Source organism: Dama dama, chromosome 33 (assembly GCF_033118175.1).
Source record: "Dama dama isolate Ldn47 chromosome 33, ASM3311817v1, whole genome shotgun sequence".
Lineage (NCBI taxonomy): Eukaryota > Metazoa > Chordata > Mammalia > Artiodactyla > Cervidae > Dama > Dama dama.
In genome coordinates this window covers 66,425,261-66,443,026 of record NC_083713.1, presented here as the reverse complement: position 1 = coordinate 66,443,026, position 17,766 = coordinate 66,425,261, and the positions used below count along the sequence as shown (strand labels likewise).

The window sequence follows — 17,766 nt, the reverse complement described above, 5'->3', positions numbered from 1 at the left end:
ACACTGGACTTCACTAGTGACAGATAAGTCCAGTACTTATAACAGCACTCTTTACAATGACACAAATAAGCTTTTACATTACAAATAATTTCCTCAACATTGTTACAAGTACCCTAGTACCACCTACAGGGTTATCTGAAAGTTTTTATTTTTATAGATATATTCTCTAGGACTTCTCTAGAAATTAAGTAAACAATAGAGAACATAACAGCCTATTATCCACACAGTTCATTTTATTTCTGAAGGTATTTCTAGAAACTGCAAGAACAATTTATTTCCATTTGTTAAAGTGGCTTTGAAAACAAACCAAAAAATGTGTATTAAGGGACCTGAATAGATTAACTGCCTTATCTCTTATCAAAAAGGAAGATCAATCAGAACAGGATGATTACTTGCAGTATACACCATTTACTGATTTTAAGGGTAAGCTGTACTTACCAAAGAGTAAACATCATGTTAGAGAGAGCCATCATCTATTATATTTCTGTCCATTAGTATTTCCAATTGATTAAAAGTCCTGCCTATCAAAAAGGAGACCTTTAATAACATCTTTACTACCACAAACAAATTAATCAAAAAGACTAGGCTATAGTCTCACAACTCATAAAAACTGCATCGTTAATCCAGGTAACACTGTGCTGTGCTATGCTTAGTCGCTCAGTTGTGTCCAACTCTTTGCGACCCCATGGACCACAGCCTGCCAGTCTCCTCTGTCCATGGGGATTCTCCAGGCAAGAATACTGGAGTGGGTTGCCATGCCTTCTTCCAGGAGATCTTTGCAACTCAGAAATTGAACCCAGATCTCCTGCATTGCAGGGGGATTCTTTACCGCCTGAGCCACCAGGGAAGCCCAAGAATACTGGAGTGGGTAGTCTATCCCTTCTCCAGGGGATCTTCCCAACCCAGGAATTGAACCAGGGTCTCCCACATTGCAGGTAATTCTTCACCAGCTGAGCCACCAGGGAAGCCCCCAGATAACACTACTATCTTATATATTAATTGAATTAAGGTCCAGCAAGTTCAAACAATATGCCCCTGATTATATAAACATTTTTTTCATGTTTTAACAATAACAACAACAAAAAAAGTTGAAGGAGTTGTATTATCAATCTGCAATACTAGAATAAAAATTTCAACAATTGGCTTCAGGCTTCAATCTGGTGTTTTTCCAATGTAACATGCTTATGCAGTCTCTCATATCAGTGTTATAGATTTTAATCACCTTGGCCAACCTCTACACATATACAACCAAGGGTGCAATAAATTAATGATACACAATGACAGGAGAGATGTAAAGGACCTAAGAGCACTGTTTCTATCATATTACACACCAGGAAACATACAGGAAAGGCTAGAGACTTCTTGTTTCCCCAAGCAAGTTTAAGCTTAAAACAAAATTTCTGACCCTCGAGTTTATTTATTTACTATTCAGTCATCTCAGATGGAAAAGACAGTTATGACAATACTAATAATAATACTGTTTTGGGCCAGGGGGATAAAATCTTTAATGCTTATTAATTTAGTTCTGTATCAAAAGATCTTTGAAAAAGCAAAGTGCAGAACAATATTTATAGTAAGCTCCTATTTGTATAAAACAAGGGAGCTATATCATTCCTATATGCACAGAAAATTATAAGCACATAAAAGACATTCTAAGAGTGTAATGATGAGAAAAATGAGACAGGCTAGGATAGGAAAGAAATCTTTCACTATGTACTCTTTGGTACTACTTGAACAGTTTTTTTTACAATGTTCATGAAATACTTTTTCAAATAAAACAAGATCTTTGATCCTGACAGGATGACCACTTTACAACATACAGTATGTTCCTGACTCCCACACTCAAAGAATTAAGATTCACATAAATGACTAATATAATTTTAAACATCCATATTCACTCCAAATAAAAACTAAAGTTTACTCCTCAAATCTATATCAAAGACAAAAACACTTTAATTGTTTAATTTTTGGACAGAAGTATATATTAACATTAATCCTGTGTGTTATTTTCATGGATAATGAAGTTCAAGTGTTCACTGGTATTACTGCTTAAGTTCTAAAAGCCTATAAAAACATCTCTCATTTTAGTCTTCTATAAATAACTGGCAAAATTTCAAGCTCACAAGAAATTTTCTACCATATATATAGAGATTTCAATGAATTCTATTATTTCAACAGAAATAAAAAGCACATAAATATATAAACACAAAGTAGAACGACAACTGCTTCTTAAAAAAAAAAAAAACATTAGAAAAGGTAATTCAGTTTTAATTTATTTTCATCACTTGTTCTTCATGATCCAGATATTTTAAAATGTAATGAAAATTAACTTTCCATGATATGTCAGGGACTGGCACTAAAAAAATTTTTGGACTGCAAATGAGTTATACAAATGAAAATATCAAATGGAGATCCAGTTATCAAAATGAAAGCACTCAACATATTAAAAGTTCACAATTATTTGTTTAGAGCACATAAAAAAGTCAGCTTACTAACCAACTGTTGAGATTTTAAAGAACTATTGCAGAGGTTTGAAGAAAATAGATTTATTAGTTAACTTATAAAGATTAAAGAGCTGAAACAAGTATTAAAAAGAAATTTGTGCCTTTATTAGAATGGTGTTAGGCTTTAAATATACCAATTTGGGTAATCAAATTATTCATTTTTTAATAAGAAATGACACTAGAGAACTGCAATTCTGGTCCAACAGTCTTGTCTTTACTTTTCCTTTAAAGCGAGAAAACAGGATGCGAGCAATCAGAAAGCAGTAGCAGGCGTCAGTTAATCCAGGACACTAGCTTCTTAGCTCCAAAAGCGCTTGCAGAGAAAACCACTGGGGGCACAGGAGGGTGGGAGCACTTCACAATAACTGGGATCCCATGAGTGTGTGTGCGCCAAGTCTCACGGGCTACTTTTGTATTTATCCTTTACTTGGTCACTTTTTTTTACCCTCAAATACTAGTTTTTCTTTGACTTTTTTTCCTCAAAGTATAAAAAGTATGAAATATAAACAAGCTCTTGCATTGCACACACTTCAAAGTGTACAATTCAAGCATTATAGAGCTATCTACATACTGATAAATCCCATCAAATCTTGGATAATTCAATAATATACAAAATACCAGGGCACAGAAAGAACTAAAACCCACTTCTTTTTGATACACGTAAGATTCAAATATTCAATCTAAAGAAAAACACTTAATCATTTTGGCTCTCCTCTACATTCGCATGTTGATATACTTATTAAAATATTCCTGTATAATTAATGTTTGGTCTTATTATTTCAAGTCAGGTTTAAAACCAGCCATCCAGACAAAACAGGTAATCAGAAAGACTATTTCTTCCCCACCTCCCTAACCCCAAAAACTATGAAGCCAATTTTACGACATGACTCCAAACACTGGATTGTGACGACAAATGCTAGGTCCAATTTCTTCATAATCCTTTTTGGTGTGGCATACTTGGTAGAACTCAGGCTGAAAATAAAAACAGATTTTTGGAAAGGTCAAAACTGTACCACTTTTCAACATGCTTTAAGATAGATATGTTAAATCTAAAACGTTTATCAGTCCATTCATGGTAGTTGAACAAAGCTTTGAAATTCTAACAACTGTGACTCAAAATCAGCTCCAAGTCTATAACCAAAACTGAAAAGGAACATTTGACAAAAGTCTCTCTAATCCCCCTCCTCAACATCTGTTTCTCCTGGAATTTTTCAATTTTGAGGAATCTCAAATGCCCAAACTATTCTGTTGTGGCTTTCTCACACTGTACATTCAATCAAGAAAAGCAGCAGCATTCATGTAAGTTACAGGTGACATATTCCAGGTCATGTTCCAAAAACTTGCTTTCCTCACTGAAGGTCTGGTATAGACAGACTATTCCATAGTCTATTACCTCATTTCTCCAAGGGGAAAGTTACACACTCAACTAGGTGATAGAGATAGCACAACTGAAGACAATTCAAATTAAGGAAGAAAAGAACTTTTACCTCTTATTTTTAAATGCTTTTATTGAAATCCAAGGTTGTATAGTTTTCAATAATTCAAATAAAAGTTCTTACATTTTATTTTCTACTGTCTACTACAGGATAAAGCTAAAAAAGTGAAGTCGCTCAGTCATGTACAACTCTTTGCGACATCATGGATTGCAGCCTGCCAGGCTCCTCTGTCCCTGGATTTGCCGAGCAAGAATACTGAAGCGGGTTGCCATTTCCTTCTCCAGGCACTACAGGGTAGAGCACCACTATTTACTAGGCTAAGGATATTAAAATTAAAGTATCTTTTAAAGGGACTTTAAGATGTTTTGGTTTGGGAGAGGTATATTAATTCCCTTGACTCAGTTTAGAACATCGTACTTCCTATGTGGCAACTCTTAATATTTTAAAATATTTGCACAGGAAAAACAATGGCCTTCTGGTACCTGTATCACCACAGAGCTAAAGGTTCTCCCCACAGATAAGCTTTAAATCCTCACTCTAGGACTTCCCTGATGATCCAATGATGAAGAATATGCCTGCCCAAGTAGGGGACATGGGTTTTATCCCTGATCCGGAAAGATTCCACATGCCACAGGGCAACTAAGCCCATGCACCTGTACTCTAGGGCCCATGAGCTGCAACTACTGAAGTCCTTGCACCCTAGAGCCTGTGCTCTGCAACAAGAAGCTACCACAAGGAGAAACCTGCGCACTGCAATGAAGAACAGCCCCCAGCTGCTGAAACTAGAGAAAGCCCACGTGCAGCAATGAAGACTCAGCACAGCCAAAAAAATACATTAAATAAATTTTTAAAAGTAAGTGCTCACTCACAAAAGGTCCAGCAAGAACAAAAAACAAAACAAAAAAACCAGTAAGTCCAAATGAGTTCCACTTTTCAAAAATACTATATTTGTGTTCAATTTTAAAACCTCCCTGTGCAATATTATATAAAAATTTAAGAAATTTCTCTTGTTCCTCTAAATTGTTTAAGTTGATAAATTATTTTATCTTTAAAACAAAAAAGTCAAATTTTAAAGTAAGCTTCATCTCACTTACTGTGGAAGCCAGCATAGATCCTCCAAACCAAACTGCATATCGTTGCATGTGGTGTGTAATGACTTGTACATCAATAGGTTTTGGCTATAAAAGATACAGTAAGATCAGTTCAATGGTAAACTCATATAACAATCCCTATAGTATTTAACCTTAGTTGTACATACTCAAAAAAAGATGTGGAGGTGGGGATGTACACAGAGCAAAACAATGTAACAGAAACAAATTAAGCTAATTTTATAATTTTTAAAAATATAACCCACCTGAAGTATTGGAAAAGAACTAATCCAGGTAACCCATGAACACAGTATTAGGACTACACCCTCAGGCTTAAGCTAAAAACTAAGCAAACACTGAACTTTCATTAGTTGGTCTATTTCTCACAGTGGCATGGATCAATAATTCTGAAACTACTCTATATGTATTCCAGGATTGAGCAAACGAACATAAGGCTGGTTTCACAGAAGAGCATTACAAATATGGGAAGGTATAAGAATGAACCTTACAGTATTCTGGAACTTCTATTATCTGTATGAATCTGTAGTTTTTAGTTTCTACAGAGAACTACATTTACACACACCCACACACCCACACACACACCCACATCTGACAGCCAACAAGGCCTAGATGCATTGACCCCCTCAGTGACAATTGAATATATATCTAGTGTCCAAATCTTGGTTTCTTTTAATTGAAGTACAGTTGGTTTATAATATTGTGTTAGTTTTGGGGTGTACAGCAAAGTAATTCATATCTATATAGGTACATAGATTTCAGGTTATTTTCCATTAGTTACTGTAAGATACTGAATACAGTTCCCTGTGCTATACAGTAAAATCCTTGCTGCTTGTCTATTTTATGTATATAGCATTCTCCACTAAAAGGAACAAGGGTACCTTGAAATAAAATGGCTGATTTCAAGACTGGAGAAGAGCAAGTACAAGATGAACCTGCAATATCTTGCTATTTCAGAAAGTGAGGATGTACCTGCAGAATACTGTGGCCACAACAAAAGGAATAAAAGCCACCTCTGAAGGATTCTTACTAGTCAAATATGAGAAAGTTTAAGCATCAAACTTAATAACAGTATTAATGATACAGCCTACAGAATAACTGAGAAATCAGGAGTTCAGGGATATTAATGAATGAATAAGGGGGAAGGACATACTCTTTCTTACAGTAAAATGAGACTATGAAATACAGAATAAATAATGGAATTTGCAAAATACCATTTGGCAACTACCACAGCAATAACTAAGTATGATGTTAAAATCAGTGGCTGAGACTTTGATGAAAAACAAGGCAGTTATACCTAATCTGAAAGTATCATCCTATAAGATTCTTATTAAATATAAAGGAAAAAACAGTAACTTTATAATAGAGACACCTGACACACTTAACCAGGTGATCAAAGTTAACATATAAAAACAAATCATGCGTCTGGCAATACAATGCAGTAAAAAGAATACAACATCACCACTGAACTATTACTGTCAAAAATACATTATCTGAACCTAATCTTAAGAAAATATCAGACAAATCCAAACTGAGAAACAGTCTGCAAAATAAATTGCCTGTAGTCTTCAAAAATATTAAAGTTATAAAAGACAAAAAAAATGAGTACTTTTTCCAGATAAGAGGGAAATGAAACCAAATTCAAACATATGATCCTGGACTGAATCCTAGACCATAAAAAAAAATATATATATATATATATATATATATATATATATATATATATATATGTTTATATGTTTTGATTTTGATAATTGTAATGGCCTGTTTTTAGGAAATACACACTAAAATATTTAGGGGTAATAGGCTATATTTGCAAGTCACTCTCAAATAGTTCAGGAAGATACATGTGTCTATACATATATTTATAAAAATAGAAAAATAAAGCAAATATAAAATGCTAAAATTTGGAAGTCTAGGAGAAGAATATATAGGAATTCTACTAGAATTTGCCAACCACGTTAAAGTATGAAATTATTTTGGAATAAAAATTTTTTTAATTTATGTCACAAAAAGATATGGCTTTTTGTTACTAAAAAAAAACTATTTGACTGTCCTTTAAAATCGGATTGACAGGAAAAAAAGCCAGATTTAAATACAGATATATAAAGATGTTATAAAGATCCATAAAAATAACTACTGAGTAAAATAAAAGGGAAGGAGGTGGAGTACTCCAGTATGTAGGATTTTTCCTGTATTATTAGATATGTTAGCATAGTGCTGACAACACTGAGAGAAAAAAAAACAATCTCTCAGTTCTTAGAAATGTGTAAGAAACTTAAAATATTTTAAACATTTTTATTTAGCTGCAATGAGTCATTACAAACCAAACAACTACTTTTTACTGTACACTCCAAGGTATAGTTTAAAGATAATCAAAATTTAGGGGCTGAAAGTAGTCAGCTATCATGCAATTCTTCAAACAGCAGTAAACCACAGGGTGTTGTATTTACCACTTTCAAGTAATTCTGGGTAACTGGTAGTCTCGGATGAAGCCCTCATTCTTGGAAATTTTCCAAGTTGCATAAATGGGTTTTACTTAGTAATATATCCTCTGAATCAAAGTTTTGCTTCAATATCCCACATATAATGAAAATGAAACAAAATTTACTGGAAATATATAAATATTTACAAATATTTATATATATATTATATATATATAAAGCAGTCATCTGAGAATTTGAAGTTAATTTTGATTTTTTTTTTTTTGACAGCAAACCCAAAATTACAGGACAGAAATTGAAAGGTTATTTTGCTGTACCAACAATCTGATTTCAAGCTATGAGGCTGCTATTGGAGAGGACAGTCAGTGTGTGAAAACAGGTGAAATCACACAACAGTCTCTTTCAACTCTGCTTTGTTGTCCTGCTATAAAAGGTATTTAATATTTTGTAGACTCATAAAGAATATTATTCCTGGAATATGCAACAAACTACTATATGTAAATTATCTGTGAGATAAACATTAAAAAAAATCTCTCTCATAGCTATGAAAGTGAAAGTGCTAATCACTCAGTCATGGCTGACTCTGCGACCCCATGATAGTAGCCCACCAGGCTCCTCTGTCCATGGAATTCTCCAGGCAACAATACTGCATTGGGTTGTCATATTTTCCAGAAATATAGGTAATATCCTAGAGGGATGGAATGACCAAGAATATCATGGATATTAATCTATAAAATTAACCACTTTTCATTAGATACCTCAGGCTCCTCTTACCTTCCAAACAAAGCTGGCAGACATTCTACATTTCCAATATGATAATCAAGGCACCCTCAACCTTTCTACCAATAATTGAGAAAACTTACCTTCAATCTACCACCACTCAATTCCTCACTTAATTTCAGTCTGGCATCTACAGTTCTTTTCAAATCTCTTTGCAAGCGACGTCCAAAGTCCCTGAACATGGTTGAACCTCCGGAGAGGACAATATTCTGTATTAGTGGAGAAAAATAAATAAACAGAACTTTTACATAAAGAGAAGTTTAGACGTGTTTTTAAATCTACATTTACCAACAGAGAGAAAATAAAGACGTTTTTTAAAAGTGTCACTTACAATAACAACTCTGCTATAAACACTGACCTTGTAGAGAGGACGTCTGACATCAATAGGACAATTCTGAATTACTTCATCTACAACTTCTGAGATAGGCTGGGTAAAGTCTGGGTTAGCAAACTGAAAAGTTAAGTTGGACACATAATAGAGATTAGACCACTACTGATTTAAATATCACAATTAAAAATTAAGAAACTTTTCAGTTCAAAAATAAAAGGATGTCTAGAAATAATAAATTCTGGTCTCTGCCTCAAAGACACTGAAATCAGAGATTTCAAAAGAAATAAAATTAAAATAATGATTACATACATATACCATCTCATAACCATCAGATTAGCAAAAATGTAAAGCCAAACATATACTATGACCTGGCAAAAATCTATATAAATGGGAGCACTTTACAATGCGGATGAGAATATACATTGATGTAAAGATTACTCACTATAGCACTTTAGCATTCAAAAGAAAGTTCCTGAGATTAACTCTGATACTATTGACTGGTATTTTCTGCAGAATAATTCAAAACAAATCTATCTTTAAAAAAATAAAAAAAAAACAACTTACCTCTGGATGAAAAAAAATTTCAGGTCCCAAGAATCTCTCATATCCAACATCAATGGAAAACTCTTTCTTTGAGATAGCATTGATTCCAGTATACTGTTTAATCCACTTTGATCCATCTGTATCATACTTGTTAAATTCTTTTACTAAGTCTGGGCAGACATAACTATAGCGCTCCTAGAAAACGAAAAGTAATTTTTCTCCATTGTTTTAGGAAAAGCAAAACAGAATGGTATTTATTTTCAGTAAACTAAAATCAGATGAAAAATACCTTAAGAAAATAAAATTCAGAAATTAAGATGAAGAAAATTTTATGTTAGGATGTTATCATATGTATAGTACAAATAAACAGCTCATCTCCTGGGCTTCACATACAAATAGAATAAGACTTAACAAAGAGTCAATTTCTAATATTTCAGTGCTACTTCATGAAAGCACTCATTAATGTCATACAAAATTTTATACTGTTTCAATACTCAAAGGACTTTATATTTAAGAAAAGAGAAAACAAAATACACAAAGAATTGCAAAATAAATACCTGACATAACCACACAAATTTATAATAGAGTAAGAGGTACAAATTATTAGGTATAAAATAAACTTCAAGGATATATTGTACAACATAGGGAATACAGCCAGTATTTTAAATGAAGTATGATCTTTAAAAGCTATGCCTCACTATGCTGTACACCTGTAACATATATATTATACAGCAACTATGCTTCAGTAAATAAAATTTCTGAGGTGACTTTTGGCAACCATTAACAAATTCCTTTACTATGTAGGAAGTGGTAAATCCACTTTCATTCCTAACCTCTGATAAGCAAGGAAAACACTATAATCATGCAAAGACTGTCAAATCAATGGAACTATTTTTACCTGGGAAGTTTTGCTTTTATGTATTTAAAACATAAATGAAATTTTTTAGATATGTTGACAAATGATAAATGTTAAAAAGCAATGCTAAATATTTTGGTATTTTGCATAAGCCCTAGTGCAGCATACAAATTATTAAAATACCTTACACAGCCTTCACATTTTTCTTCTATCTGCCATATCATTTGAACCAACCACTGCAACTATTCTACAGCCCAATGAATCAACGACACCAAAAATTTTGTTGTAACAGATAACTGTTAGAATCAGAAATAAAGAAATCAGTGAAAATTGAGATGTGAGGACTCTGAAGTGAACTAATCACAGACATACCCCATTTTACTGTGCTTCGCCAATAATGTATTTTTTACAAACTGAAGATATTTGGCATCTGCATTATCAGATGACAGCATGCTTTAGCAATAAATATTTTTTAATTCAAGTATGGGGTTCCAAATTAAAGTACATACATTTTACAGACATAATGCTATTGCCACTTAATAGACTGTAGTGTAAATATAACCTTTAAATGCAGTGGGAAACCAAAAAATTTGTGCGATTTGCTTTTTTGTGATACTCGCTTTCCCACAATGGGCCAGAACAGAACCCACAGTACCTCCAAGGCATGCTACATTTATTTTACTAAAGACAGTAAGTATGTTGAAGTCAGTTTGTATCAATGTCCTTATATGTTAGTCTTCTCAAATGTGAAATGTGGTGAGAGCAAGCAACAAGTTGCTAAGACCCCAAAATCTCCTATAAGAAGTACAGAGAAAAAAATATAAATTAAGAATAGTGGTTTGTAACTGGTAACAAAACCTTTTGTTAAACTACTGTTCTTGACTTAAGAATTTTTCCAGTTAATATTATAAACATGACTTTCATTTCTAACTGAATTATGTTCTCAGCATAATTTTTTACCTTCACTGCCTTAGCAGTTTCCAAGGATTGTTCTGGAGGAATTCCTACTTCTCGGTCTCGCAACAACTGCTGAATAAAATACGTGATATCTCGTCCTGCGATTGGAATGTGCTTAATACAGCTGCCAATCACATACCCTTCAGCCTGGAGGGGAAAAGTGTCAAGTTATTTTCAATGTTTTCAAGAATCACCTAAACTAATCACTAAAGATCAATTTCTCAGATTACTGCATTTGTATCCTTAACTATTGCTTCATTCCAAGAAAATGCTTCTAGTCTTTATTCCTCAACTGTATTCATAGCTAACTTACCACAGAATTTACAATACTGTACAGACACCATGAATAAGAATGGCCAGCAAGTTAGATTTATTATCCCACTGGTAAGAGTTTATAACAAAGACTGAAATGATTCAACAACAAAGAAATAGTGAATTTCAGAAGCATTAAAGGTTTTAGATAACAGACTTCAGATAGGAATTTACTGTTTAAATTTTCTATAATTTCAGCAAGAAATTGCATTGTAGGAAATTTGATCATTAACACACATTTTCTATCATTTTTCTAATGAAGTAGGTACCAACTTAAGCCTGAGATAGTCCATGCACCATCATAATTCCAAATAATTTAATTTTGCAGAATGAATTCATAAATTTATACAACTCAGAAGTAGATAAAAATAATGTAACAAAATTAGATTTCATTAACAACACTGTTATTTTATGAAAAGGTAGAGTATTATTATTAGATTATGGTAAGTTAGAGATGTTTACTATAAACTATACAGCAAAACTCACCAAAATCAAATGACAATAACAAAGAAATACACAGCATAGCTAAGTCAGTAAAAAAGATAAAATGAAATTATAAAAAACATTCCCATTAATTCAAAAGAATGCAGGAAAAAATAGGAATACCCAATTCTTAATATGCTTCATAAAACTGTTCCAAGTTGGTAGCTTCTTTTTGCAAATTACCTACTCCAATATTAATTATAAGGATAAAGATATTATTGCTTAATTGTGTAGATATTAAGAAAAGACTGCAGTCAGGCAGAGCAAGTTCAAATCCTAGCCCCATGACCTACTTGGTGATGTTAAGGAACTCACTTGCATTTTATAAGTAAGTAAACTGAGGTCCTTAAAGGATAATATAATCTACAACATAGATCTTGAGGTTAAAATGAGAATTTTAAATGAACAATTTAAGAATCTTTATGTATCTCTAAGCAGCATACATGTATCCATTATTTAATCCTCAAAACAGTTCTATTAAACAGGTTGCTATTATTGTTCCCATTCTGGAAAAAAAAAAGGAAAAGAATATGTAGCACTAAGAAAAATATGCCAACTAAATTATAAAAAAAGCTATCAAATTATTAGATACACCCTAATTTCCAAGATATTAAAATATCCCCCAATGCAATACAATAAAATGTAGAATAGCCATACAATAAGATATCATTTGGCAATAATAATAAGTGAAGTACTAGACATGCTACATCATGGATAAACCTTGAAAACACTGGGCTATGTGAGAGAGGACAATCACAAGAGTGTAGAACTCCATTAATATGAAATATCGAGAACAAGCAAAACTATAGAGACAGAAAAAGTAGACTGGGCTAAAGGTAAGGGGGGAGAGTAAATGCTAAGATATATAAGGTTTCTTTTTAGAGTGATAAAAATGTTTTAAAATTGACTGGTAATGATGCACTTTATACAAAAAACACTGCATTGTACACTATAAATGAATGAATTGTGTGGCGTGTGAATTATATTTCAAAAAAGTTTCTTTTTTTTTTTTAAAAAGGGCAAGTATTGCTAAAACTATTATGATATCAGGAGGGTGAATTATTACATCTAATCTAATAATCACTCTGAGGATGTAATTGTCAACAGAGGTTGCCCAGTGCATTAAAATGAGGAATAAGAATAATGAAGAAATAAAAGTTCAAAACAATTTCATTCTTTACATGATAGTCAATGTAACATAAAACATTTTTAAAAGAGAAATATTTCTATATATACCAAGCCGATAGAGATCAGTATGAATTCAAGTAATAACTCTGAGTCTATTGGGCACAATGAAAATATTTAATTTGTTGTTAAAAATTAGAAGTAGAAAGGCTTTGGCAGAAAAATGCCTTCTCTCACAAATAATCCAATCTGATGCAGTTTTCTTAATGTGCTTGATTACGTCCATGCAAAGCACAACCACAACTTGAGCTTTTTAATTCAAAAATGTAATTCCCCAAAGTCATTGATGGTCATGTGCTTTCAACTAACTGCCACTTTAGTAGAACGCTAACACAAGTATGAAATCTGTTAATTAAGAAGAATAAGAAAAACTATTCACTGGCTGTGGAGTAGGAAATGGCAACCCACTCCAGTATTCTTGCCTGGAGAATCCCATGGGCAGAGAAGTCTGGCGGGCTACAGTCCGTGGGGTCGCAGAGTCAGACATGACTGAGTGACTTAGCACATTCACTGGCTAACATACATCCAAATTGGAAAACTGAATTCCATGTTTAAGAAAAGAAAGGCACATTTCCGTTCCAGATACTAGAATTCATCATTTCCTAACTACAAATTGGAAACAACTTCTAATAATTTTCTAATTATTTTTAACTATAGTACAAACCTATAGCAAAAAAGAAAAAAAAAAAAAAAAAAACAGAATTTGTTCACAAAATTCAAATAATGTGAGCAAAACACAACTATAGCTGAGCAATGACCAAGTTATAGTAAATAAATATAATATTTCAAGTTTTTTTTTAAGGTGGCATTAATCCATATAATTTAACCTTGCTAGATGTTAACTGCTATCTTGTTGAGTAATTGTAAAATATCCTTACCACAGGGATGACATGAGTGACACCATCTCCACTGTCTATTACCGTACCGGTCAACGTCCGTTCTCCTACTTGTCTGGAGGTCCAAGATGCAGCTAAGGCAAGAACGGCCTTGGACAAAAAGAAACATGGCAGGCACGAAAATGAAATAAACAGTTAATAGAAAAATTTTTTTATTGTAGAACTTTATTCAATTGTAAACGTAGTATCTTTGGAAAGAAAATACACAGAATTAACTTACATTATACAATAAAATTGTTTATATCCTACATATTATTAAGACAACTTAAAGGCTCACATTAGTTTTTAGGGGCATATTTATAAATTTTCCATATTTTAGTGAGGGCCATTTTCCTCCTATAGCCAAAAAAATAGTGGAAGACTAACATGAGATACTACAGTACTAACATATAGGAGACTAACATGAGATAATACAGTACAGGACTTAGACTTTGTGTATATATATGGCCTAGCCTATAACAAACACAAAGGTGCAAGTAAGGTAGAGACACCAACCATGAGTTATTTAATACATAGATGGCTATATACAAGTGTCACTCTTAAAAGATTAGCTCCAAATTTTCTAAATGCAACATGCATTCAGGAATATGTAACAAGCTATATGAGCAGAGAAAAGACCACTGCACACTTCCAAATACTATGATTTAATTAGGAAAACAAAGTTGATGAAATAATGTTTTTCTATAAAAAATCTTGGCATAAGCAATAAAGTATAAGTTTTTCCATTTACAAATTAAGAAATTAATGTAACTAGTTGAATTAAAAAAACTAAATTTCATACAAATCCAAGCCTCAAACAAGATAATTAATTAAAAACAGTATTAAGCTGGCTTTATTTTATCTACTTGCAATATAATCGCTGAAAGGAATCTAGAAAGGTAACTAGACCATCCTCTTACTTTAACACTGGATCACACCATAATCATTATGGGCTAACAGAACTACACAATAATTTATATACTTGTTAAGCATTTGTGATATGCCAGGGATCACATTTGCTACAGGGTTAAGAAACAAGTAAGAAGTAAGCTCTGTTCCTAAGAGGGGAGAGAAAGTATTCCACTGTTCCATACAGATTTAATTTCATACAAATTAAATTCGACAAAACATTATAGGGATTTATGATATACAGTATACAGAGGGGCACGATGGCAACAATGGTCAAACATATGTACTGGTAACTAATTCAAAACAGATTACAAAGAAGGACACAAGGAATGTTATAAGGGTAAATAAATGTGTATACAAAGCTTTTGACATGAACTCTGAATAAATATGAGTTCCCTTATTTCTGTTCTACGAAAGGCCTTATTAATTTATCCAAAAACCATCAATTTACTTCTACATTTCTCTTTTACTCACTAAACAGTTCCATTGCTCTAATGATTTCTAAATTATCAATTTAATAGAAAACTATGATATGTTTTGAAATTAAGAAAAATACACAAATATTTTAAGGTTGAATTAAATCAGCTTAAAATTTAAGAGCCATGCTTATTTTGACATCTAAACTTGCTTACCTGTACAGCAATGTACAAGCCAGGAACATTGAAGGACTCAAACATTATTTCAGCAGTGTATTCCCTGTTTTCTGGAGTATTCAGTGGAGGTTCAGTCTATGAAATTGAATAACATTTAAATAGACATTATCAGATTACTGTGATAACTTTATAGACAATTTGTAAGTGAGAAATAATGTATTTTTCAAACACTATATTTATATAAAAGTCATTAAACTCAGAGGTACAAAGACACATAGGCTAATGAAAAACTAGAGAATTCAAATAGATCTATACATACATGTAACTGCTAGAGTATAAAATGGAGATATTTACACAGTTCTCTTCAGTTTAAGTTATGTGACTGCATACACCACATCACTTAGAGACCTATGGGGTAAGTCTGGGTCAGAACATATACCAGTGAGGCAAGAAAGGACCTACGGAACAGCACCCAAAATCCTGAACTTCATGATTCACCTTTGCCTCAGGAATACCTAAATCGTTTTATATCACCAAGCTTGAAACCACATAAGACATTCTCATGAGTCGATTTGACTATTCAATTATTTTTGTTATCTCAAATACTTAAACTTGAAAGGCAAAACTTAAACTTAAGAAATACAGAATTATCTTTTTGACCTGGAGTTAAGGAAAAATTCCTTAAATTTAATGAGCCCAACTTGCAAAAGGAAAGACAGATAAAACTTAAATTCACTGTAAATAAAATCATGTTCTAGATTTTAAAAGACACCATAGAAATTTTTTTCAATTAACTGGGATTAGATCTTTTCCATTCATAAAACCTTTAACTTCTAAACTACTTGATATATTTAAACTTATTTAGGAAGGCTCTGGACTATGTTCAAGAATTTGGAGATAATTTACTAATAGTTATCTGTAAAATTAAGCAAACTAAAAAAACCAAGGCAGTTAAATTATTCACTCCAAGAAAAACAGAATTCTATACAAAATAAAATTTAATCAGAAGATCTCACAAGGAAAATATACAAATAGCTAATAAGCACATGAAAAAGTACTCAATGTTACCAGTCACCAGAAAAATGCAAATGAAAACCCAAATGAGAAAGCTCACACCCACCAGAATGGCTAAAATTAAAAAGACTGACACATATGAAATGTTAGATAGAACGCAGAGTAACCAGATCAATAACACATTGTTGGTGGGTGTGCAAAAAGGTACAGTCGTTTGGGAAAAGTTCTGAAACCTTCCTATAAAATCAATCATACAGCTATCCTATGACACAACAATTCCTTATCTAGGTGTTTACACAAGAGAAATAAAAACATGTTCACAAAAGACTTCTATAAGAACATTCACAATATCCAAAATATTCCTAACTATCACAAACTTGGAACAGCCCAGGTGATTTTCAACAGGGAAATGGGCAGTAAGTACAAAACAGAGTATGACCCAGCAAATCCAACAACACGCATGAGCTTCAAGATCACGGTGAGTGAAGTCTTACCAAAGAACACATCTTATACAATTCCATTTATATGAAACTCAAAAATAAGGAAAACGTCTATGTGTGGGGAAAAAAATGGAACAAGGGTTGCCTCCAAGAGACGGGGGTAGGGATTAAGTGGAAAAGGGCACGAGATAATTTGCAGCTTAACAGTAATTAATGTTCTGTATTCTGATAAGGGTTTGGGCTACACAGACATATGCATCTGTCAAAACCAGAGAAGCGCAACGATTCAGACATCATGCATCCTGCAGGCCAAATCCAGGCTACCCTTCTTTTTGTAAATAAGTTGACTGGAACACAGCCACAGCCACTCCTTTAAGTACTGCGTATGGTGGCTTTCCTACTACAATAGCAGAGCTAAGCAGATGCAACAGACACCACATGGTTCACAAAGCCAAAAATCTTTCCTGTCTACCTTTAGACAAAGTTTGCCAATGACAGGTCAAACCAATAAAATGGTAGGGTTAAGATGTGTGATTTTACAGAATGTAAGTTTTATATAAAAGAAAAAAATGTAAACAGTAATAAACTCTAGTTGATGACGTGTAAGTCGCTCAGTCGTGTCCGACTCTTTGAAACCCCATGGACTGTACAGTCCATGGAATTCTCCAGGCCAGAATACTGGAGTGGTTAGCCTTTCCCTTCTCCAGGGGATCTTCCCAACCCAGAGATTGAACCCAGGTCTTTCACATTGCAGGCGGATTCTTTACCAGCTGAGCCATACGGGAAGCCCCTAGTTGATGATAATGTATGCTAAAGTAGTTAGGGGCGAAATGACTCAATCTGCAACTCTTTGCAGTGATTTAAAAAGTAAGATGGAGTAATAGAAAGATAACCAAATAAACAGATGTTCTAAGACAATTACAGTAAAATTGATTGCTGAGTCTAGACTGCAGGTGCTCAATGCAAGGTTCTTTGAACTTTATGTATATGTATATTCA

The 17,766-nt window shown here is 33.0% G+C and overlaps 1 protein-coding gene across 1 annotated transcript in view; it reads right to left on the bottom strand.

Annotated features, from left to right (window-relative positions):
- Positions 1–2,252: 2,252 nt before the first annotated feature.
- ACTR3 (actin related protein 3) overlaps positions 2,253–17,766 on the bottom strand; it is a 49,888-nt gene continuing 34,374 nt past the window's right edge. The window contains exons 5-12 of the mRNA XM_061135172.1: positions 15,354–15,449; positions 13,816–13,923; positions 10,961–11,104; positions 9,166–9,339; positions 8,629–8,721; positions 8,354–8,479; positions 5,035–5,118; positions 2,253–3,476 (exon numbers count right to left, since the gene is read on the bottom strand). Of these exons, the coding sequence (XP_060991155.1) occupies positions 3,381–3,476; positions 5,035–5,118; positions 8,354–8,479; positions 8,629–8,721; positions 9,166–9,339; positions 10,961–11,104; positions 13,816–13,923; positions 15,354–15,449 (921 nt within the window). The 3' untranslated portion in view covers positions 2,253–3,380. The remainder of the gene's footprint in view (positions 3,477–5,034; positions 5,119–8,353; positions 8,480–8,628; positions 8,722–9,165; positions 9,340–10,960; positions 11,105–13,815; positions 13,924–15,353; positions 15,450–17,766) is intronic.